The following is a 24,390-nucleotide window of genomic DNA, read 5'->3' as shown; positions in this document are numbered from 1 at the left end:
TCATTGCCCCTGCAGCATCATTACTGAGCACAGAAGCACCAAGAGGCATCCTAGGGGATTCCGACTCCAAACGTTCTCCTTCTGCCCCACAAAGTATCAGAACCCTGTCTCTTCATGAAAATCAGGGTTGATTCTACCCTCCCACCATCGTAAGTCCATTTTTCCTTCTGAACCACTGGTATGAGGATCCAAAAGTGACCAGGTGGTGGTTGTAGCTTCAGGTTATGTGGAACTCTCCTGTGTCCCTCAGTGGGAGAACTCGCCCCTCCCTGAGAACCAGAACTTCTATCCAACAGAGTCTCAAGTTGTAGGAACACAAAGCCAAACTTCTGCAATTGGGCCACTGTAAACTACTGTGAAAGGGGCCTCTCCTCCTTCTACCCAGTCCCTGGACCTCTGTATTCCAACTGATGAGACAGAGCACCACATAACAGCCATTGGTTGGACACACATTGCACCCAGACAGCACCCTCTCTGAGTCTTTCAGGCCAGGGACTTCCAGGTGACACAGCCTATAGGCAGACCAGTGGGTCCTGTGAAATAATCACTACACCCTCCAGTTTGGAAGGGATCTAATGTAATCAACTTGTTCGATGCCCTCAAAGAATGAAGCCACACTGGGGACTCTGTGGATGGCAAGTTAGACAATCAGCAGAGGCAGCAGCGAGATCAGCCTTGGTGAGCAGGAGCCCATGCTGTTGGGCCAGGGCACAGCCACCACGACTACTCCATTCGTGAGTCCACGGCTCCAGCGCTGGAGTGGCGAGCGGCTAAGGACAGAAGTCAGCGGACGCCCACCAGGGAAGACATCCTGCCCACCTGGCTGTCGAGTGCTTCCTCTGAGGTGGACGCTTCCTCGTGAGCAGAGGTGTAAGACAAACATCTTCACACTCGGCCCTCACCCCTCGCAGGTCCATCCATATGCCTTTTCCTTCGTCTTCAAGCCCCTGACCAGCCAGCCGGTGATTCACCGCTGTTGGGAAATGTGTACCCTCTACCGTAGGCCACTCTTCACTCCATAAATGCTGACACTGAAAAGCACTGCTCGGAGCTGAGCCCACTAGGATTTTCCTTCTATACTGCCTTTCAGGGCCACCCTTGCCTGGGGCTATCATGTAGCAAAAGGCCATTTTTGACTCACACCAACTTATAGATGAGCCTCCCCATTCATAAACCTACGCCTGGATGTTTTCTCTCTCCATTATCTGGTCATAGAGAAGCCCCTCTGAGGGCCTAAGTGTGAGCTGCAGGAAAGGCACCAGTACAACAGATTATGTGACATGGGGCTCTGAGCTACGCACTCACGTAACTTGTTTGTGCCTTCTAGACCTCCTCAGGCTGGAACGTGCCCTTCCATCATACAGTGGAAATGGACTGCTAGTGTGCCTCCCTGACCTTATTATGACTTGATGGATCTAACCAAGCCCAGCTCATTAGCATAACCAGCTGGTGTCCATCTTCGGCTGGTCTGTTTCTATAGGGCCCAGAGGTCCATCAGGAACTACATTTTAAAATATATTTTTTTATTGATTTCAGAGAGGAAGGAAGAGGGAGAGAGAGATAGAAACATCAATGATGAGAGAGAATCACACCCCACACTGGGGATGGAGCCTGCAACCCAGGCATGTGCTCTGACTGTGAATTGAACCGTGACCTCCTGGTTCATAGGTAGATGCTCAATCACTGAGCCACACCGGGTGGGCAGGAGCTACTTTTTGAATGTAGAGCTCTCTGCTGCAGAAGGCATGGCCTAGAGGGTCTGTGCCATGCATCTCCTACTGGGGCTTGTCAGAGACTATGCTCAGTCCCTATCTCCAAGGGACAGAGCAGCTTGTGTTGCAACCTAATGCAGAGCCATCCCTTACTCTGGCCTCATTTGAAATGGTTAGACTTCAATGGATTGGGATAGGATTCTCAAAGTGGCATATACTGCCTCCGAAATCCGAAGGCCCCATCAAACATGTATATGTTTCTTTGCAATAAGGAGTATAAGGGATAAAAATTTGTTCATTCCCTCAGAAGGGATGTCCCAGCATGCCTCAGACCTAGACCCCTAAAGCCTTCACCTAAGGACCACACTCTTGAATCTTTGTAGAGTTTATCTCCCATCCTCTAGCACATATATGTCTTACTCAGATATTCAGATTAATACCATATTTCTGTTTATCAGGTCTAATTAGCATGATGTCATCAATATAGTGAACCAGAGTGATGTTCTGCAGAAAGTCAAGATGACCAAGGCCTTTGTAGACTATATTGTGACAGAACAGGACAGTTATCATAGTCTTGGGGGACAACTGTGAATGAGTACTACTACTCCCATATGTGTGTGAACTGCTTTTGGTTCTCCTTACGAATGGGGATTAAAAAGATCATATTGACAGGGTTAAAGACAAGTGCCCAAGGCTTTGCTGATCTATCCCAAAAAAGATACTACATCCAGCAAGAGAGCTGCATGGAGGCTACCACTTGGATCATGTGGACATCCTGATAACCACATGATCCAAAGGATCCAAGCAGTTCCTGCAGACACGGATACAAGTGGGTTAAATGAGGGATATAATGGGAGCCACAACCCCTGTAGGCTTTACGTCGTTAAGGGAGCCATTAATTTCTGAGCCTAAACAAGTTGCCAACTTACAGATTCAGGAACTACATAATGGTTCTAGTCTTAAGCTACTAGATTTTGGTCATGGTTGTCATGTAGCAAAAGCTGCACTGGATATGCAGGTTGGAAATGTAGGAGAGAGATTTGAACAGCACGTGTAGATTTAGGAATCATAAGATGGCAACTGAAGTCAACAGAGCAGGTGAGAATGTCCAGAAATATCAAGTAGAGTAAGAGCAGCTCGAGGCCCCCAAAGTCAGCATTACCTACTAAGTGCAATGATTCCTGTCTCAGAAAAGGGCACTGCCATCTACCCAGGCACCAACGCTGCGGACCCGAGCCTTTAGCAGCACTCACCATGCCTTTGATCGCTCCTTTAAAACGGGACTTTCTGATGCTCCCCAAATGTGCTATGCTCTCTTCCCACCACCATGCCTCTGCCCATGCATTTTCTTCTATGTGCAAAGCCCTTCCCAGCCCACTCTTCGTATATTTAACTGCTATTTCAACTTCATATGTCACTACTTCTGGGGAGTCTTCCCTGGCCAACCCTAACCAGAAGTTATATTTTCCTCTTTTCATATCTTCCTGTGCCCAGTTCATAGCGCACCTCACTGAGATGGTTATTCTTTCTCTGCCAGCCCTTCACATCCTCCTCCCCTGACTGTATGGCCCTGAAGGGCATGGACTGTGCCTTTTATGTCTGTAGGCATCTGTGTTCACATATAAGCAAGAACTTAGAAAGTCTCTCTGGGAACAAATAAATCTGAGCAGGGTCCAGCTTGGAATGGGGAGATTTCAGAGTGGCCAGTTTGAATGATTAGTCTGACTAAATTTCTCTCTCTTCCTTCACTAGAATGCATAGCAGTCATTGTTGATGGGCAAATCCAACACTCATTCTCAAACCACCCTGGCCAGGTAGCTCAGTTGGTTAGAGTGTCATTCCGATATCCCAAGGTGGCAAGTTCAATCTCCAGTCAGGGCACATGCAAGAAGCAACCAATAAATGCATAAATAAGTGGAACAACAAATTGACCTCTCTCTCTCTCTCAAATCAATTTAAAAAAATTAAAACATTTTTCCTTTGTTCCCTTAACTATAGAGGCTCTTTTCTAAATAACTCTAGAAAACCTAAAAAGATATTTTCTCGGGCTTCCTTATTCAGTGTGACCAATAAGGTGAGGTGGAAGTCTGCTACAGGTTTCTAGGAAACTTTTGCTTTTCAGATCCAAAGGACACTGGGCTGGCCTCAGGCCTGTCTCCCATCTTCCTGCCTGAAATACAGATGTGACCCCTGAAACTTCATCAGCTATCTTGTGCCTGAGGCAACAAGCCAGCACGCTAAGGGTGGCAGAGCAGAGAGCCACCACCAGTCAGCCTCTGATGGCACCTTAGAAGCACTTCCCTAGCCTTAGGCTGACTGCCCGCAGACCTCTCCTTATGTGGGGTTAATTAAGTGATCTGACTGTTTAAGACACTACCTGTCAGGTGTTCTGTCCCAGAGGAAAAAGCATCTGAGACCAACTACACAGAGCAGCAGGAACTGACTGCAGAGTGCTGAGTCAAGGTCTGCTAGGACCAGTGTTAAAGATAAACCTATCAATTAACAGATACACAGGAATTTTGTGAGTTGTTTTTTTTTCTTTTCATTTCAGCTCTTGATGCTGCGGGGGAGATGTGAAAACAGAAATGTAGCCTCTGTTCTTAAAGTGTTTACAGGCATGTGGGTGGTGGTCTGATGAAATACCTCATGCACAGTGCAGTTAAGAGCTGGATTTTATAAAGCTCAGAGGAGAGGATGCTCAGCGAAAGGGAAGTGGCTCAGATGGGGAAGGTTTCCTGGTGGATGAGGGGTTTGAACAGGGCTTCAGAAGATGAATGGCGTTTTGATTAGCCCATCCATGATCTCTCTCGAGAGGTGAGTGAGCTGAAGTAGGTAACCTGCTGGCAAGCCACGGGCACGTAGTAGAGGCTCATTAAGTATTAAACGCCCTTCAGGTCCTCTATACAAAGGGTTTAGAAAAATGTTTCTCTCCCTCTGAGATTCATGTACTCAACCCATATTTATTGAGCCTCTACTGTGGATGAGGAAGTGCTTGGATACAGCTGTGGGCAGCGCACATTCAGTACCTGACCTCAAAAAACTTCTGGGCCCTGGCCGGATAGCTCAGTTTGGTTAGAGTGTCATCCTGATATGCGAAGGTTGCAGGTTCAATCCCCAGTCAGGGCACATACAAAAAGCAACCAATGAGTGCATAAATGAGAGGAACAACAAATCAATGTTTCTCTCTTTCTCTCATCAATTAAAAAGTTTTAAAAAAACAAAAACACTTCTGTTCCAATGACAGAGACAGATGACAAACGAAAGAAAAACGCAAGGCTGGCAAAGGCAGGATTAATAAACTCAGGATTGGGCAACTTCTTTCCCTTCTTTTAGGCCTCTGCCTTTCCAGATTGGTTGCACGTCCAGATTTCTGTTGCCCACACAACTCCACAGGCAACCCTGCCTCCTGGAGTACGTAGGAAGTGGCCTCAGAGGACACCTGCTGCAGGTGCTGTGTGGAGTCACCACACCCAGGCCACCCCGCAGCCTGCAAGCTTCTACTATTCTTTTCTGCCCACCCTGTACCACCACCCCCATATCCCTTTCCTCGTCACATGGACTGCCCCCATTCTTCCTGATGTGGGCGACTGTCACTCCAGCCCACACACTCTGACCACACCATTCTTCTCCATTTCCAGAGAAAAGCCCTGCTCCCTCTTCCTAAAAGCCCTGCTCGCTCAACCATTTCCTTCTCTCCCCTGAAGGCCTCCTCTTGTCCAGAGCTGAGGTGCCGGAAGCCAGTTCCAGCATGTCATAATTGCAAGAGTTTCATCGAACTTGGGGACTCAACAAGGGCTGAGTCACATATGTTATCGCCTGTTGGGAATGGCTAAAGGCATTTCCCCAAACCTGAAAAGGATGATTGTTTGCTGCCAGACAGCTAAGGGCACCTTAATCTACATGTTATTGCCTCCTACTGGCCAAACACCTGAACAGCTGGTAGGCAAATTCCCCAAACTGACAATGGATTCTGCCCTTTGAAGTATATATCTCTACCTTGCCTTAGGACAAATTGTGTTAATAAATAGCAAGGGGTCCTGAGACAAGGAGAACTTAGTTCCTTTTGCTAAGTCTTCTCTGACTCTCTATAACGCCTTTCAAAATTATGTTTCATCTCTGGACTCTTATTTAATTTATGCACAGCCCTTCTCCAGATTTCTGAACCCTTCTAGATGCCAGATCAAGACCACCAGCATTACTGAGGGGTCACACAGTTGATCCCAAATGGGGACGCTGTGAAGCGGGAAAGGGGGCGCTATTAACAATCACATCAGACAACAGGCAACCAAGGCATGTGGTCTCCTATCCAGAGCCCCCCAGTACTGAGGTCTCATGCTCCAGGTCTTCGTCTGGCACCTCACCATTTCCCAAACTGTGTTCTGTGGAACATTCAGGAAGTATCAACCAGGCTTCACAAAAACAAGAAGAAACTGAAGATTCCACATTGAAATAACTTTGAGAAACTCTGAGTTGGTGCAAGATAAACAGATGTCCTTAGTGCAGGACTTCACCTTTCCTCATCACAGCATGTTGCTATCTCCTCTCATGGCCGCAGGACGGCTGTGGCAGCTCCAAGCACAGCACACAGAAACAAAGACATCAGCAGAGAAAGACGTGTCCTCCTACGTACGCTTTCACCATTCATCCTCAGCACGGAAAAGTTTCCCAGATGCCCCACCATCTCCACTCAACCTCCCTGAAGAAGTCTCCCCAGGTCTCAGTGGCTCGTCAGGTGACCAACCGTCCCAGTCTGCTCAGGACTGACAGGTTTTCTGGGACTCAGCACTACTAGTGCTAACACCGGCACATTCCCAGGCAACTTAGATGAGTTCCTAACTAGTTAGGAATGGACCACATGACTGCCTAAATCAGTCACTGGGTAGGAGAACACAATTGCCTTGACTAGTTTAGACAGAGCAGGATGTACCCCCGGAAGCAACAGAGAAGGCTAGCTTACCTGAATATGGAATAATGAATACCCAAACAAAACCTACTTTCTGACAGTGAGGAAGAGGGGAGAAAGCTGTTGGGTATTCTGTTTCTTGTTATGGGGTGGGGCCACAACATTAGTAACAAAGAAACAATTTCCGGAGGATGAGGCCCAGAAATCAGGATTTTAAAAAGATTCCCAGGTGATTCTAATGTGCAGCCAAGGTTGAGAACCACTGCTCTACAGGATGATCTGTCCTTGACTCTCTCCTAGCTTCTGATGGTTCCTGGCAATCACTGGCATTGCTTAGCCCAGTGATGGCGAACCTATGACACACGCATCAGAGGTGACATGCGAATTCATTTTTTTGGTTGATTTTTCTTTGTTAAGTGGCATTTAAATATATAAAATAAATATCAAAAATATAAATCTTTGTTTTACTATGGTTGCAAATATCAAAAAATTTCTATATGTGACATGGCACCAAAGTTAAGTCAGGGTTTTTCAAAATGCTGGCATGCTGAGCTCAAAAGGTTCGCCATCACTGGCTTAGCCTGTGGTAGCATCACTCCGATCTCTGCCTCAGTCTTCACATGGCCTTCTTCCTGTGTGTCTCGAGGTCCAAATTTCCCTCTTTTTATAAGGACCTCAACATAATCACATCTACAAAGATCCCATTTCCAAATAAGGTCAATTCACAGACACCAGGGGTCGGGGCTTGAAAATATACCTTTAGGGCACACAAACCCAGAATGTCAGTTACCTCTTTCCAACTCTTTTGAACCCGCCCTTCCTGTGTCTGAGGCTTCCTCCTGGGACTGCTTGCTCCTCTGACCCCTCAGCTTTTGCCAAAGATGAAGTTATGCTTCCTTATTCCCAGAAATGCACCCTAATGAAGCCCTGCAATGCAGACAGCTGGCGGCTTTCACAGTGGTTCTCATGCTTCGCATTGAATCCTCACAACCACCTCAAGAAAGTTTGTTATTACTCCCAATTTACAGATGAGTAAACGGAGACTCAGGGAAGGTAAGTGCCTTACACGAAGTCATACAGCAGGAGACTTGATCCAGGTGCCTGATACCACAGCCTTAACCACTGCACTCAACTGCCCAATGGCTTCCCTTGGTAGGATATATGCCAGCTGTCAAGAGGGCCCATGTAAACCCATTTAGCAAGTTAGAAGAGTATCGTGAAAAAACTGAGATAATAAGAGAGAACACGACATTGGGGGCCTGTGTTTGGTCACTAAGAGGACCCAGCTCACATGAAGAGATGAAAATGAGTATTCAGGGGCAGTTTTGGGTGACATTTCTTTAGGGAGAACTTTTCTATTGGTGATATTTTAAAATTGATTTGATGGTGATATAAATTTGGTTATTTTTCTCTGTCCTACTTTTATATGTCCCCTCAAGGTGAATATGATTTTGCATCCTGGAACCTGCTGGTCAGTGTTCTGGAAGCCAGCTGGTTTTCAATGATGTTCTGCACTGGTCACGCAAGCATGATTCCACTGTGAACATGATTCCCTCTGATGGGAGGCCTGACAGCTCGTCACGCAGGCCTGGCTTTACTGAGCAGACTATTTTCTCTAGTTGAATGAGGCAATGCTTGCATGTCCATGATCACTACTGAGATACTCCAGATATGCAGGCCTGCCCCAGACTCCTCAGAGGATGGAGTCACCTGGATTGGATTTAATTTGTTTTTTAATATATTTTTATTGATTTCAGAGAGGAAGGGAGAGGGAGAGAGAGATGGAAACATCGATGAGAATCATTGACTGGCGGACTCCCCCACGCCCCCCACTGGGGATTGAGCCCACAACCCAGGCATGTGCCCCTGACCTGAATCGAACCTGGGACCCCTCAGTCCACAGGCTGACACTCTATCCACTGAGCCAAACCGGCCAGGGTGGATTTAATTTTTTTTAAATATGTTTTTATTGATTTCAGAGAGAGGAAGGGAGAGGTAGAGAGAGAGATAGAAACATCAATGATGAGAATCATCTATCGGCTGCCTCCTGCATGCCCCCTACTGGGGGTCGAGCCCACAATGTGAGCATGTGCCCTGACCAGGAATTGAACTGTGACCTCCTGGTTCACGGGTCGACACTCAACCACTGAGCCACACCGGCCAGGCTGGATTGGATGTATACGTAATGACTAACATTTCATTTAGCAGTCAATACATTTTTGCTGAGTGCCTTCTCTGTCTTAGGCTCTGTGCTAAGTATTAAGGATATAGAAATAAGCCAGTCTTAGTCTGTCCCCTCAAGGAACTTACATTTTATTGGGGGATGTTGAGCAATGGGATCAGTGCTTCAAGAGAACTATTAGTTGAGGTTCTTAGCTATACAAGCCATAATCTACACAGGTTTAGGTAGAAGGAGCAAAGAATCGGGCTCAGTGCTACACAGCTGAAGGTCAGGGACAATGCAGCCAGCCAAAATGCCCAATCACACCAGGGGAATTTTCTAATGGAAAATTACCATCCTGTCATCTGTTGCTGGGCGCCTATGTGAGGGGCTGACTATTAGAAACTCTATCTTGGGTGCCCCTAAAACACCCAGACACCTCCATCATAGCTGCTTTCCAGGTGATATTATCTTCTTGCCTGCAGTCATCATGCCCATTGTGTACTTCCACCCCCAGGTCTTCTCAGGGACACCTTCTACATGGAGCCCAGGTTACACATGAAACCCAAGCTGCAGTGGAGCATGGGAAATGTTACTTCAATTTCCAGCCTCTATAACACAGAGAGGCAGTCTACAGGGATTGGGCAATTAGATTCTTGTATCTAGAAATCAGGAAATATACATGAACCAGTGAGCTGGGTCAGATCACAGAGGGTTCACCCGGCTGCAGATTGGTGAGCACGGTGACCCAGGCCAGGAACAAAAGTGCTTCCATTTTGGTTCACCACTGAAAGAGCAAATGCTCTGGTAGAGATAGAGATACAAGCGTGAAGGTTGCTCCCTGATGCCTCCCTAACACCTCACACAGATGCACTTGAAGCCTAATGGTCAAAACAAAGAGTAAGAATTCTACCAGGGCGGAGAAACCCTGGCTGTTCACTGGCTATTCTTTAACCTGTTGCGTTAGAACTCAGCACTCAGAAGTCTACTTACTGTCCTGAAGGGAATCCCTTCAATGGTAAATCTAAAACCCTATTCTGATATGGTGAAGTTCTAAACAATGAAATACTAAATTGTTATCATTAAAACATAAGTGTTTACTGAGAGACAAAATAAACCACAGAGACAGATACAAAGTCGTTTTCCCTTCTTATCAGCCACCAGACAGAGGGCGGAAAGTCTTGATTCCAGGTAGGGGCCTCTGGTCAAGGGTAATCCTTGGTTATAGAACAGAAGCTAAGGAGAGAGATCACCACTGGTGATCCTTCTCCTCTCCCGGGGAGGGGTGTGAGTTTGAACCGCAAGGATGAGAATCTAATGATTGATTTAAAATATTACCCCCATCTCGCCCTAGCTGGTTTGGCTCAGGGGATAGAGCCTTGGCCTGTGGACCAAAGGGTCTTGGGTTTGATTCCAGTCAAGGGCACGTACCTTGGTTGCAGGCTCCTCCCCTGCCGGGGCCCTGGTTGGGGTTTGTGAAGGAGGCAACCAACCGATGTGTTTCTCTCACATCGATATTTCTCGCTATCTTTCCCTCTGTCTAAAAAATCAATGGGAAAATATCCTCGGATGAGAATTAAATATATATATTTCCCCCATCTCTGCATCACTATTTCTCTCTTGTTTTCACAAGATTTCAGTAACATTTTGTAGAAATTTCTTAGCATGCTGTGGGGATATAGGAAGTATGCTTATCTACATTTAATAAAGATTGAATTAAGGAGAGGGAAAATCACCACAGATTCAAGACACAGTATGAATCACAAGCAGGATAAATACTAAGAAAACCATACCTAAACACGTCGTGATAAAACTGCTGAAAGCCAAAAACAGATAACATCTTAACAGCAGCCAGAGAAAGAGATGCATTACTTTCAAAGGAGCAATAACAAGACTGACAGCAGACTTCTCATCAGAAACCACGGAAGTCAAAAGAGGACAGAACGTTATCTCCCAAGTACAAGGAGAAAATCCTTTCTAACCTAGAATTCAGTCGCTCCCAAAACATTCAAGAATAAAGGAGAAACAAAGATGTTTTCAAACTAATAAAAACCAGAAGAATTCGGCAGCAGCAGCAGACCGGCACTAAAGGAGATACTGCAAGGGTGTTTTCAGGTAGAAACGAATGGTCCCAGATGGAGGCTTGAAGATATACATCAATAGAAACAGATACAGATATTCATACAATGTAATACTCAATATATATGAATATTCATGGGATCATTCTTTCTAATGGCAAAAATATTAATATTCAGATGTGTACCAATATTCATACATGGATTACTATACTAGTAATGCAATAAAAGTTAGTAAAATAGACTTACACTCCCACCCAAGATGGAGTAATAAAGACTAGATTTACTCGCCTGCCTGAAATAATAACAAAATGACAAAATCTATAAGATAAACATTTTCAAGGCATTGGATAGCAGGCAATGATCCTTAGCTGGCTTCCCCTACCCACCTCTAGACCTCACCCACCCCACCCCCAGACTTAAGTCACCCATTTCAAGGAGACTGGGCCCTCAGAGACTGAGCAGTGAGAAGGACAGTAAGACTTTGGGCACAGCCCTGGCACCCCCACCCCCCACCCCACCTTCCCACCTGCTTTCCAGGTCTATCAGCAATGGCCTCATCTGTCCCAGTCCTCCCCATCCAAACTTCAGCCCCGCCCCTCCTGATGCCCCTTCACACTCAGCTCCCTCCTGCTGTATCTCCTGCTGCCTCATACGCACAGGACCAGGCCTTACAGTGCCCTCTCCTTATTTCATGCCCAGAGGAGGGGCTCTGCCCAGGGATCCTTCTGCGGGGAGAGGCCACTCAGCAGGGAGACAAACCCGTGGGACATGGGGTCTCACTCGGGGAGAATTGATGGACCCCAGTCCTGTTCAGAGAGCAGCTACAGGGGCTGGAGATCCTGAGAAACCTTTTCCATTTTCCCTGTGGAGTCTGTATAGAATGGATCCTGAGTACACTGTGTGGAGTCTGCATAAAGAGTGTATCAGCGTGTAAAAGAGAATGTGGGTATGTGTCCGGGTGAGAATGCCTCTGTGTTTGAGTATGAGAGGAGCTGAGCCCACAATACACCCTACACACCCTTCTCCAACTCTGGGGAGGTGAGGGCAGGAGTTGGGCGCCACCTGGTGGCCAAGGGCTGCACTACAAGCCCCATCCTCTTCACCCCCGATCTCCCGGTCCGCCCCCTTCAAGACGCGCACACGCGACCGAGCCCAGATCCTCCTCTGGCGCCTCCATCCACTTGCTCACCGTTCCTACGTCCCAGGACAGTCCCGCAGGGACTGCGACAGAGACCCTGTCCTGAGTGTCCTCCCTCCACCCGGGAGTAAGCCCTTGCTTGCAGGGGAGTCGTGCAGGAGGGTGCACACTCCAACTTCCGACGATTACTTAACCTCTCTGAACCTCAAGCTACTTGGTTACAGAACCAGGCGATGGTAGCCACTCCGCAGAATCACTGTGAGTTTTTATGTAAAATGAGACCATTAAATTGGGAAGGCAGGGCATGGGGCCAAGCCCTCTGTTCTCTCACCTGGTGAGGGCTGCCCACAGGCTCTTGCAGAAGCACCGCACTCCCATCCTCCTCCGGCAGTCTGTCCCGCCGTCCAGCCCGCAGTCCCTCGGGCCGAAGGTCGCGCCCACCCTCCAGACCGCGGTCGCGCCCTACGTCCGTCGCGCCCAACGTCAGGCCCCGCCTCCCACCTTCCGTCCCGTTCGGTCCCGTCCCGCCTCTCGGCCGCCAAGACAGCTGCCCCGCCCATCCTCCCCAGGGAGCTCCCTCCTGTCAGAGGCTCCACCCAACACCTGGCTGCTGGTGACTGAGGCCACATGGACCCACCTTCTGGGGTACCTGCCAGTCCTACCTCTGCCCCCACCCCATGCAATTGGTCACCAAGTTCTGCCGATCCCACGTGTCTTGAATTCCTCTCCCTCTCGCCCAGCCCAGGGCACAGAGAACAGCCCTGGGATGATCCCTGCCCTGCCCAAGCTCTCCCGCACTGACAACCTTTCTCTGGCTCCCCACTGCCCACAAAATAAAGCCAAACTCCACAGCCTGCCATTCAAGGCCCTCTGTGACCTGGCCTTATGTTTCCCTCCATCTCTCCATTCCCTGTGTGCCTGCCCTTCTCTGAGCCTTTGTATGAGCAATTTCTGCTACCAGGAGTGCCTGCCCCCTTTTACCCACAGGAAAACAACACCGGCTCATCTTCCAAACCTCACTGTGGTTCTTCTCAGGGTGATGATCCTGCCTGGAGCCCGTGGTCAGTGTCCCATAGGGTTGTCATGGCCTGAATCTGAGCTTGGATCTGTCTCCCCTACCAGGCTGCTAGACCCTCCAGATCAGGGACAAGGACAAAGTTAGCTCTAGGCCGCAGCGCAGGGTCCTGCCTGCCTGCCTGCCTGCGTGTGGGAGAAAATATGTGTGAGTTGTGCGCTCAATTTGATGGCAAGGAGCGATATGTCACAGCATGGGCCTGAAATGGGATTAAATGGCCTCAAGGGAAGGTTGGGCTGAGGACAGACATCAAATGCAGGGGAGACGATTAAGGCCCAGGATGTGCACCCAGGTTATGCCTCCCCTTTGCCCAAAGGCCGTGGAAGAGGGACATGCAGACACATTCAGGGTTGGGGGTCACAAACAGAGGAGTACTCATGCTGGTCCACACTGAAGCTAGTGTCAGCTGGGCAACATTAGAATAGCCGTCCCCTGTCAGCCTTGGGCCAGGAACTGACCACCACCCCCACCTAGGGCCCACTGGTCAGACTGGGTTCTGTTAGAGGACAGAGTCAGACTGGGGGAGCCCAAAGCAGAGGCTGGGCAGGGAGTGACCTGGAGCCCAAGCCCCCCAGGGAAGGCTAGAGCCCTGAGGCCATTCAGCCCAGAGGAGCAGATTCCAAACCATAACAAGTTGTGGGGCAAGAGAAGTCGGCAGGCTCTGTGGTAAAAAGAAATAGATTTATTCTCATGTACAAAGCGGTCAGCCCACGGGACCATATACAACAGTTGCACAGAGTCCTAAAAAAACACACCTCTCTAAAGGCAACTCCAAATAGGTAAGGCAGGTGGCCCCCCTCCCCCCACCCCACAACACATACAGAACAAAGGAGAAGGGAGAAGCTGCCGGGCTGACCCAAGAGCCTGGCCCTGTGGGGTCTCCCAAGCCCTGGGGCATGGGTGGATATGGCCTTGAAGAGGAGAGACACCCTGCCAGGACTGAGGCCAGGTCTCTCTCTGGCTGCAGGAATGGGGGAGAGACTCAGGCTAAGGGGGTACACTCAGGGGCCACCCCTATCTGCCCTAGGATGTTAGGGGCATTCGATGGCCTCTCCTAGGACTCCAAAGAGCTATGGGATTTTTATCTAAAAGGGTCTCAGAGAACTGATTGTCTCACCCTCCTGTTTCACCCAGAAGGGACTTGCCCAGGGTCACACAACCAGGAGGAAGCATTGCTGACTCAACAGGGGCCGGTCTCCCAGCCCAGGGGTCCTTCCTGCCCATGGTTTCCATCCTGGTTCTTCCTGAGCCCTTTCTCCCCAGAGCACTGAGCGCCCCTCTGGCATCTTCCTCGTGGGATCTGCATCCATCTCCCCCAGAACCCCATCCTCACCTTAAGTGTAGTGGCGGTCCTCAGAGGCACCTGTGGCTATTTCTAGTCCTCCAGCAGAGCTAATGACTGATTCTAAGACCCACCCTCTGTTGCATGAGGATCCTGAAGAGGGAAAAAGGGTACCAATCTGGTAGAGCAAGACTGGGGCCCAGGAGAAACCGTTCAGGCTGCCTCGGGGAAGGAGTGGCTTGGGGAGGACTTGCCAAGGTGTGATCAGAGGTGCAGAGCAGGGCCCACTGCTCATGGGTCATCCCTATGCTCTCAGAGGACAAGTGACAAAGTCTTGGTGAGGCTGGAAGTCTTGCTTCCATTAAACAGACAAGAACACTGAGGCCCAGAAGGGCAATACTTGCCCAGGTCAAATGGGAAGTTCTGGCCTAGAACCCAGGACCCATGGCTCCGGTCCCAGGGCATCTGGCCAGGCCAGTGGAGGGTTTACAGGAGGAGACCTGGGCAGGGAAGGGCCCTGGAAGTGGCTCACTCAGTGTCAAGGCTGCAACAACCATTGATGGGGCCCCCAGTGCCATCGAGCTCAGACACCTCGTACTCCTCATCCAGGAAGTCCAGCGAGTTGTTACTCGGGAGGCCTCGGATGGTGAATTTGTGTGACACCTTGGTCCAGTGCTCACGGTTAGAGGCCACGCGTTCATACAGCTCTGCTGCTTTGGGGAACAGGTCCTGCAGCAGCCTGGGGGTGCACAGGGGCAGGGTTAAAGGTCAGAAGTCAGATAGTGACAGGAAGGAAGATTAGGGCTATACCACAGGGAGAATTTCCATAAGAGTGTGAAGCATGATGGTCTCTTTCCATAGGGGATCAAGGATGAAGAGAAGGGCCCAGTTAGGGGTAAAACAGGAGACTTCGGTGCCCAGAGGCAGCGGGGTGGGTCAGTGAAGCTGGGTCAAGCCCAGTTCAGTACCTGTGTCTGCTGTGTTGGCCGTAAACAGCCAGGCCCCACCCCATCCTCTCTGTGCAGAGTCCCCAGGAGTCCCCATGAGCTCCCTCACTTGTAGATGGGCATGGCGATGTGCTCCATGAAGCTGATCTGCAGCTCGGGGATGTAGGCCTTCTCACGGTCCATCATCTCCATTGGCCTGTTGCCCATGGCCTTCTCCTGCAGGCATCAAGTTATCAGGCCTGCCATTAGGCACCAGGATGGGGCTAACCCAGCCCCTCCCAGCCCCAGGCCAGGAACCCACCCGCAACCTGGGCACCCTGAGTCATTCCCCACATACCAAATCTCCCTGGGAGAAGAACTCCTTGTAGATCAGCTCCTGAAAGGCCAAAACTCTCATTACATCCTGTAGGTGGGATCTATCCACCCAAGCTCCTCTACAGCCCATTCCCAAGGAGGCAAACTGAGGTCTCCCTCAGCTCCACCTCAGGGCCTGTCCTTACCATCCCCAGCCAGTCAGGTGGATGGCCCCAGATGGGGAGGAATGGCTGGGTTCTGGCCCACCTTCGACCAGCCACTGACTTGCTGTGTGACCCTGGGCAAGTCCATGCCCTTCTCTGAATCCCTCCATCTGTCACCCCGAGGTGGTTTAGGTTTCCATTTCCCCCAAATAAGGCCAGGCTACGCTCAGCACAGAAAGGGTGCTCAGGTGCAGGAGCCACACAGAGCCAGGCAGGATGTGAAGCCTGCGTCTTCCCAGGGAGGGGCAACCCTTACTGCAATCTTCCTTGTGGTCTTCCAGCCCTTGGTCTGGTCAGAGAGGTCACAGGAGGTCATAAGGAGGCAGAGGAGGAGGCTGTGGTGCTGCTTATTGGTTCGATCATAGCCCACTGTTGGGAAGAGGATGGGGTCAGCCTCCTGGTACTCTCTCTCTGAGGACAAGGTCCTCAGGCCCCACCCCAAAGTGGTCCAGGGAATTTGGCATCCTGGATGGGAGCCAAGAGGCTGGGGCTGGGTCTGCCTGGTGGTTGATGCTGGAGGGGGTGTGTCTAAACTCTTTGGGATGCTCTCCAGGCAAATCCCCCTCTTGGGGTTCCTCCCCAACGCCAAGGGCCAGGGCTAAAGGCAGACACCTTCAGCCATCTTCTGGAGGTCCTTGAAGATGCGCAGGTGGTGGGCCAGGTCCGTGGCCAGGATGATGTCCCGCATCAGGTCCAGCATGCGCTGATAGTCCTGGGTGCCGGGAGGGAGATGTCATGGCCTCCTGCCAGACACCTCCACCCAGTTCCTGGCCTTGAGGAGCCTCCACCCATAGTCCCCTTCTCCTGTTTTGAGCCAACTCCTGGCTCCCACCCCCTCACCCCCACCCGGGCCCCATCACCTTCCGGGAGAAGTGGTCGAAGATGTTGCAGCCATGGGTGTTGAGGATGGCGATGGCCTGAGCGAAGTGGTGCCTCTGGGGGGGAGAGGAGTGATGGGGCCTGGATGGAGCAGGGGGCTCCCTCACCACTGACCCCAAAAGAGGGAGTAGGCCCAGCCCAGCCCCGGCCCCAAGGTGAGCAGAGCAGGCAGAAACAGGGAGTCAGGTCCTAGTTCCCTTTCTGGGCACTGTTTCCACCCGTGGTGTGACCAGGGCAAGGCCCTGGCTGGCTCGGAGGCCCAGATTCCCCAGCTGTCACAGGAAGGGACACGGCAAAGAAAGCTCTGAGGGCCTCTCAAACTGGAACCGTTCTGAAATGATCCCTTGGAGTCCTAGGCACCAATTCATGCAGCTAAAATTTGTTTGCTGACAAGGAAAGGCAGTGCTGAGGCAAGGGCAAGGCCTCTGTCTCCAGACACTGAAGGGCTGTCAGTCGGAGGAGGAGGAGGCTCAACGAGGGTGCGAAGGGCAGAAGCAGGGCTGCTACAGGGCCTCCCAGGAGGGAGGGAGCCCCTCATCTCCGGGGGTGTGCAAGCAGGCAGTCTCTGGAGAGTGTAGTGGGGGGCAGCGTGGGGCAAGGTGACCTTGGAAGTTGGGCTCCCGTTCTGTGCCAAGCCCTGTGCCAAGTGCAGTGTACTCAGAGATGTCTCAGATCTTGTTTCTACCCCAAGGAGCCCCCATCTGGGGGGGGTGTAGGCCAAAACCAAATAATCCAAGGGAAAGCTGAGTGTGATGGGAATGGAGCCCCTTCCGGGCTTGGTGGGGAGGGTCTGTACGGGGTGTTCCCAGACATGCAAAGAGAATCGTGCTAAATAAAATCCTCTTTTTGAAAACCTGGGCTCCAGCAGAACCTGCAGTCTGACTTGCACACCCATGCACACCTGCACCCCTCCAAGCCCATCCAGGAAAAGGAGCCAGACATGCCCTGGGGGAAGCTGCAGCTCTCGCCGCCTGCCTGAAAAGCAGGGGGTGGGAACAGGAGGAGCTGGGTCACAGTCTAACTTTGCACATCACCACCTTATGAGGAGGAGGAGGAGAGGGAATGAGGGGAGGGGAGGGGAGGGGAGGTAGGGGCTGGGGGAAATGGTGGTACCTCCATGACAGAGCCCTCAGAGCTGTAGAGCGCAGCCAGCACAGATTTCTGGAAAAGCCGGGAAAACTCCATCACTCTTCACATCCAGATCCAAGTGCTTAGGCCATATTAAGCCAAGCACTGCCCTCCTGCCCTCTCCCCTCCCCCATCCCAGAGCCCAGCACAAAACCTAGGACAGCCTCAGGCTCCTGGTCCCACCAGCTCCCACCCCTCCTCGGCCTGGAGAAGTAAAATGCCCAGACACCCCAGAGAAGGTGCCACTGTGAGGAGGGCAGGATCTCACCGAGGCCACCTGGAAGGAGTTGTTTGTGCCTCTGTGGTCCAGGTCGTGACACATGCAGGAAACAAACAAGGCAAAGATCTCGATGTCCCTGGTTGGGAGACAGAGGAGAGAGGTCCAGCCACAGCCTCCTCCCCAGACCCTCAGAGGAGGGACAGCTCGCTGAGATGTCCAGGAGCCACCAGGACAAGAGCTCAGGACACCTGGGCCCCCTTCCCGGAAAGAAGCCCTGGTTTAGAGTTTGGCAAGCCCATCATTCCCTGGGATTGTGACTGTGAGCAAGTTCTGGCTGGGAAAATGGGCCCTCACTGGACTGTTAAGAGGGTCCCTCAGATGGTGCATGTAAAGTGCTTGACACATAGAAGGCGTTTCCCCGTGCCCAGGAAGGGGATCCCAGCGGCTAACGGATGGGGGAAGGGCGGCCACTCACTCGAGGTAGTTGGTGAGCTCCAGGTTCTTGTAGAGCAGGTAGCAGAAGTGAGAGACAGAGAAGGCGTGCATCCAGTTGTGGTAGGGTGGGTCCCGGTAGCCCTTCTTCACCATCAAACAGAACCTGGGGGAGGGGAGAGGGCAGCAGAGGGGCCTCAGGCTCTCCTCCAGGCAGCCCTTCAGGCTCTGCGCTTCCCCATTCCTTTCCTTTCCTCATGGTCCCAGTGTCTAGGAACTGCCTCTCACTCATGGAGCCTGCCCACTCCACCAAGACTGAGTCTTCCCTAGTTGTTCCAGACAGACCCCTTCCCAGCAGGCTGGGGGCAATGGATGCGAGAGCTGAGGACAGAGGAAGGCAGAGATGGGGCTGCCCGCACGCGGAGGGGAGGGCTGGGGCACACACCGGGCCAGTGTCGGGCAGTCAATTTTATAGTTGTTGATGAAATTCATGTCCTGTAGCATGCTGAGGATGGCCTGCAGAGGGCAGAAGGGAGGGGACAGAGGGATTGTCAGTTTCAAGACAGTGCTCCTGCCTTGGCCCTTCTTGAAGCCTACACAGTTGTGTTGGAGTCTTAGATGTTTAGATCTATACTAGAGAACCATAAAATAGCAGCACCAAGCATTCTCGGAGCCAAAAGCGTTAAGAAATATGGTATCTAAGAACTCTTGGAACCAAGCTCTCCTAAAATCTTAGAAACACAGGGAGTGAGGTGCCAACCCCGAGACCACCAGCGGAAGCAATCCCTGCCAATCATCCAGCCAGCCCCTGGCCTCTGGGCAGGCCCCGCGGCCCATGCTGGCACACCACATGCCCATTCCATCTCTAAGGGAGACTCTGTAGGCTTCCTTGATGGCTCTGTCTTGCCAGGAAGTTCCTGTGTACATTTAACTTAAATCTCTGCCTGTACACCCTCTGCCTCGTTGCGGGGAGGGGGAAGCTCACCATGGAAGTGTCATCCTCGGGAAGAGAGCGAGGGGTGTAGGTGAAATTGGCGAAGTTAGAGTCAATGGAAGCCACAGGCTGGATGCCGTCATGGAGCAGTTTGGTGTATTCGTCATCAGAGACCTACAGGGGACCAGCCCGGGTATTAGACCCCTCACCCAGAGTGTCCCCGGTTGAGCCATCCAGTCCATGGACTGGTACTGCACAGGAGATCACCACCCTCCCCTCACAGCCCTGCGGCCACCTCCTGAGCCTCCTTGTCTGTGACCACCCTCACCTGTAACAACCTATTCTCGGCAAAGACAAAGGACACCCTTTCGTGACGCCCCCGAACCAGGGCAGCCTTGCACAGACACTAACTTCAAGATTCCTTATTTGGGAGGGGGGCCGTCTCTGGAAGGACCTCAATCCTTCCTCCTACAGCTTTGACTCTATCCACAAAGTCTGGGGCCCTTGGGACAGGTGAGAGGAAATGTTTACATCAACAATGACCACCACATGCTGAGAACTAAAGCCAGAAAGAGCGTTGCTGACACAGGGTCTGGGAATGGAATGGAATATTATCATTAGGACTTCAGGACTCCTGAGCCTAGGGGAGCTGTGGCAAGGGCCCTGAGTGAGCCTCGCAGTCATTCCCAAGATGGGAATTATCCCTGGAATGGGGAACACCTGGCCGGACCAGGCTCTTCCCCAGGGTGGGTGCTGCTGCCAGCCTCGGGGCTGAACTAGAACATGCCTGGAGCTGGAGTCCAGGCATTGCACTGGGTCTGTCTTCTTATCTTCATGAGGAGGGTGATCAGAAGCCCAGCCTGGTCCTGGGCCCAGGAGGATTTGGGGAGGCAGGGGACCTTGAGACCCTGAGGAGGAGGACAGAAGCTCCATGCAAGCCTCACCTTCATGTGGTACATCATCATCTCATTGGCGAGGTGGCTGCGGTACTGGGCCTCATTCACCTTCTTGTAAAGGAGGGACTAGGGGGAGAAAGGGGAAGAATGTGGCTCAGCAATGTGGCTGTGAAATCTCAGAATACCCAACCCTGGAAAGGGGGTCAGACAGAACCTCCTGTGCTGGCCCAGGTGTGAGCCTTGGCGCTCCAGCCGGGAGTATGAAGCCCCACCCAACCTTCATCTAGACCTCCCTTGCTTCGCCTCCTAGGATCTCTTAGCACTTGAGCTGGCCCTTTGCATCCCCTCCTGAGCCTGCCCTAGTCTTCAGTGATGGGGCCCGAGGCCCACAGCAGAGAAAGAAAACAAGGAGGGGGTCAGTGCCAGGCACCAGTGGGTTGGAGTCCCATGGAGAGCTGCCAGCTGTGGACAATGAGACCCAATATTTCCCCAAAAGAAGTCGACCAGGGGCTTGGGTTGAGGTTGCCTCCAGAGGAGGGTGGGGGTGAGGCAGGTGAATAATGACAACTGGGGTTTCCCACGGTCTGGGAGGCTAACGGGATAGGACGGGAAATCATAGATGTTCAGATGGGAAACAGGTCAGAAGTGACCAGCGGTACAGAAGGTTGCATAGCAACCCAGCAGAGGGGCTCTGAGTCCCAGTGTGGAGAGGAAGGCAGAGGGTCCTGCGCTGTCTCCACCCCTGTCTCCACTCACATGGGCGATGCTGATGCCGCAGTAGATGGAGAAGGCGGTGGCCAGGTCCTCATCGAACTTGCTGAACCATGGACCGTTGATCTTGTTCACCAGCTCGGCCACACCGATCACCTCTGGGGGCAGGAGAGGGGCTAGGACTGGCCAGTGGATGTGTCTGGCGGGGATCTGCCTTCCCTGCTGTCCTCAAGGGAACCCATGCCTGGGAAGCCTGCGCCTTGTGCTAGGGGACTCTAAGGCAGCAGGGAATGGTTGCCAGCCCCTCCATTCGGCTCCGCCCCATCCTGCTCAGTCCCCACCCCAGATTGGCCCCAGACGGGCCCCGCCCCTCGTGGGAGCCCGCACCCTTGTTCTCGTTCTTGATGGGGAAGCAGAGGATGTTGCGCGTGCGGAAACCCGTGCTGTCATCCACGCCGCGGTAGAAAAGCGGGTGTGCGTAGGCGTCCGGGATGTTCAGGATCTGGCCTGTCGTCGCCACGTGGCCCGCTATGCCCTGGTCCGCCGGGATGCGTATCTCATAGCTCTGCAGGGGCAGGCAGGGGTTGAGAGGAAAAAGTTAGTGACTGTCCACAGAGCGGGCCATGAGGCCTTCTGCGGACACTCGACCCCCTTCTCCTCCCCTAGCCCCCCCCCACCCCCCAGGACCACAGCAACACTCTCCGTGGGGCCCTGCCTCACCTCATCTTCCACCACGCCCCCGTCGAACACCTTGGCCACCAGCTCATTTTGATCCAGCAGGAACACAGAGCAGCTGCGGGGAGAGGGCCTTGGTCCACAGAGCCCTGACACCCCTCTCCAATCATTCCCGCTCCTCACAACTTGAGGAGGAGCCCAGATTTCTAAGGCTGGAGGAGTGATCTGTGCTGACTCTCCTCGGGGCTGGCTGACTCCTGACATTAGTTCAACCCAATGGATTTTTTTTTTAAGCGCCCACTTTGTGCCACGCATTGTAATTAGGAGCTGAGGACCCATGGCCAGCAAAGCAAACCCCACTGTGCTGTCATTGGACGTTACAGTCTAGGGATGGTCACAGGCATGAAGTAAAGGATCATACAAAATGTACTGGGGTCCCACAGGAAGGCAGTGGAGGGGGAAAGGGAGGGAAGGAGAGGGTGCGGAATGAAGCCTGGGGCCTCTCTCCCCCGCCCAGGGGTAAATTCACTCACATCTCAGCATTGCTGAGGTTTCTGGCCTCTGTGATGATCTCCTGGAGCAGGACAGAGACGTCATCTGAGAGAGGGAGAAGCGTGGGGGGACAGTGGTGAGACTGGGCTGGAATGCCAAGGCCAAACCCTCCCACCTCGCCTCCCCCAAACTCCAGCCCCCCCTCCCACCCCACAATCAGGCAGGGAGGAGGACAGTGCACTCACCCAGGTGAGTGAAGAGGTTCTTTGCTACTTGGAGAAGAGCCTAAAATGGAGAAAATAGAGATCACTGAGGCCCAGGCTACAGAAAGTGACCCTCTCCAACCTGTTGCCTCCAACATCCCCAGGGGCTTTTCATTCCTCTCCTAGGGCTCTTCACACATGCTGGAGACACAGAGTCTAATTGTGTCATTTGGCTACTAAGTGGAGGAGTGGGAGGAACTGCCTCCGCGAAAGTGTATAGAAATCTACAGTCTCAGATGTGCATTCACTTTAGCTTCCAGCCACCCAGCATTGCTGTAGTACCCGAGGTGAACACTAGAGGGCGATCGCATACAGCGCCTGCAGCCAGTGGCCACTCTGAGGAATCCGTGACCGGCCTCCAGAGCTCTAGGTAAACCCCCTGCCATGGTCCAGATAGACACGGGCTTTTCCCTTGTGGATAAGTCACTGGGGCTGAGAGCTGGGTGACTGTTCCTGAGAGAGGCGCAAGGCAGGCCACTCACCTGGCACTCACACTTGAGCTTCTGCTCCTTCTGGAATGCCAGGGTGCTTGTGAGCACCGTGCTGGTGTAGTGAAAGCAATGCTGGACCACGTGCTTGTCCTGATCCGTGAATCTGGGGAGGGAGGCGGGGTCATCAGAGGGAGCGGATGACAGACTTCTCCCCCACATTTCTCATTTCCATTCCTCCAGGAAGCCCACTCAGAGATCGCCAGCTAAGCATCACTCTCCTCAACTGGGGCTGCTCACTGCACAGCTGGCTTGGGGCAGCTTCTCCCTCCGACTCGAGGCCCTGGGGAGGCTCTAATTCTCCTCAGAACTAAATGTGTTCTCCTCCTCAGGCTATTGCTTCTTGAAGCCCGGCCATGTCTCCCTCTGCTGACTTTAGATTTACCCAAACTGAGGCTGGGTCAGAGCTGGGTGTTCTCCTGCTCCTCCCCGGAAGCCCCTCCAGGCTCAGGATGGGAGTGACACTGCCCTGTTTTGTCCAGCTCTAGTCCCTGTCCTACTCTTGCAGGACTTGGGGTGCTTCTCCGCTTCAGCCACACTAAAATCCTTATCATTCTGAGAAAAACCCCAGTTCCTTCACACCTTCATGCTTTTCCCTACACTATTCCCTCTGCCCAGAATCCCTATCCCACTATCCTCCCTCTATGCCCTGAAAATAAACTTTTAGTTTTGAAGGCAGGGACCATAACTATATCACCCCATGTCCAAGGCAGAGGCTGGTACAGGGGAGATGTTTGGGAAGTGTTTGCTAAAAAGTCTTAACTGTGCTCTACCTCTGCCCTGGCCACCAGCCCCACCATACTCCCTGCTGAAGGAATTCTGGAACCCCTGTTCTCTGAGTTGCAGGCAGCGTCCCTGCAGTCAGGCTTTGAGCTGAACCCCATCTCGGCTCGTGCAATCATTTAGCAATCACTCCCTGAAATATGTGGAACCCAGAGGTGGTCCTGTCCCTGCCCTGGGCCTTGGGGCTGTCACCAAGGCCCCATCTCATTTACCATCTGATACCACCCCTTCTCTAGGTGTAGAGCCATCTCAGAACCCAGTCCCACCACCAGCAGCCAGAGTCCACAGCCCCTGCTGGAGAGGTAGTGAGCTCTGGGATGGTGGGCTCTCTGGAACCCACAGAGCATCACTGGCACAGTGGACAATGGCTAAAGGGAATACAGACTTGGGGGCCAGGCGAACCTGAGGGTCTTTATAGGCACTGACAGGGCAGCTATAAGAATCATACAAAACAGAATGGTGGGCAGGACACAGAGGCAGGTAAACAGGCTTAGTTAGGAGGAATCTCTCAGGAACTGAGATCAGATTTGGGATCTAAGAGTGGTACCATAAATAGATTTCATGTCCTATACCAACTTGCTGATTGGCAGTAGCTGGACTCCCGCTCACTCTGCACTCCTCTCCCTAAAGGCCTTTCCAGAGCCATCTGGTCAGCACACAGCTGGACACAGTAGG

General features: G+C 52.1%; 1 protein-coding gene across 1 annotated transcript in view; it reads right to left on the bottom strand.

The window, feature by feature from the left end:
• Positions 1–13,729: 13,729 nt before the first annotated feature.
• Positions 13,730–24,390, bottom strand: part of PDE2A (phosphodiesterase 2A) — a 35,738-nt gene continuing 25,077 nt past the window's right edge. The window contains exons 13-30 of the mRNA XM_023758773.1: positions 22,927–23,038; positions 22,427–22,466; positions 22,223–22,286; positions 21,735–21,807; positions 21,402–21,579; positions 21,060–21,172; positions 20,352–20,429; positions 19,459–19,581; positions 18,919–18,989; positions 18,517–18,639; positions 18,090–18,177; positions 17,807–17,854; positions 16,675–16,749; positions 16,427–16,526; positions 16,071–16,183; positions 15,634–15,672; positions 15,406–15,512; positions 13,730–15,088 (exon numbers count right to left, since the gene is read on the bottom strand). Of these exons, the coding sequence (XP_023614541.1) occupies positions 14,878–15,088; positions 15,406–15,512; positions 15,634–15,672; positions 16,071–16,183; positions 16,427–16,526; positions 16,675–16,749; positions 17,807–17,854; positions 18,090–18,177; positions 18,517–18,639; positions 18,919–18,989; positions 19,459–19,581; positions 20,352–20,429; positions 21,060–21,172; positions 21,402–21,579; positions 21,735–21,807; positions 22,223–22,286; positions 22,427–22,466; positions 22,927–23,038 (1,756 nt within the window). The 3' untranslated portion in view covers positions 13,730–14,877. The remainder of the gene's footprint in view (positions 15,089–15,405; positions 15,513–15,633; positions 15,673–16,070; positions 16,184–16,426; positions 16,527–16,674; positions 16,750–17,806; positions 17,855–18,089; positions 18,178–18,516; positions 18,640–18,918; positions 18,990–19,458; positions 19,582–20,351; positions 20,430–21,059; positions 21,173–21,401; positions 21,580–21,734; positions 21,808–22,222; positions 22,287–22,426; positions 22,467–22,926; positions 23,039–24,390) is intronic.

This window comes from Myotis lucifugus, unplaced genomic scaffold (genome assembly GCF_000147115.1).
Source record: "Myotis lucifugus unplaced genomic scaffold, Myoluc2.0 scaffold_138, whole genome shotgun sequence".
Classification (NCBI taxonomy): Eukaryota; Metazoa; Chordata; class Mammalia; order Chiroptera; family Vespertilionidae; genus Myotis; species Myotis lucifugus.
This window is presented reverse-complemented; position numbering and strand designations above follow the sequence as displayed.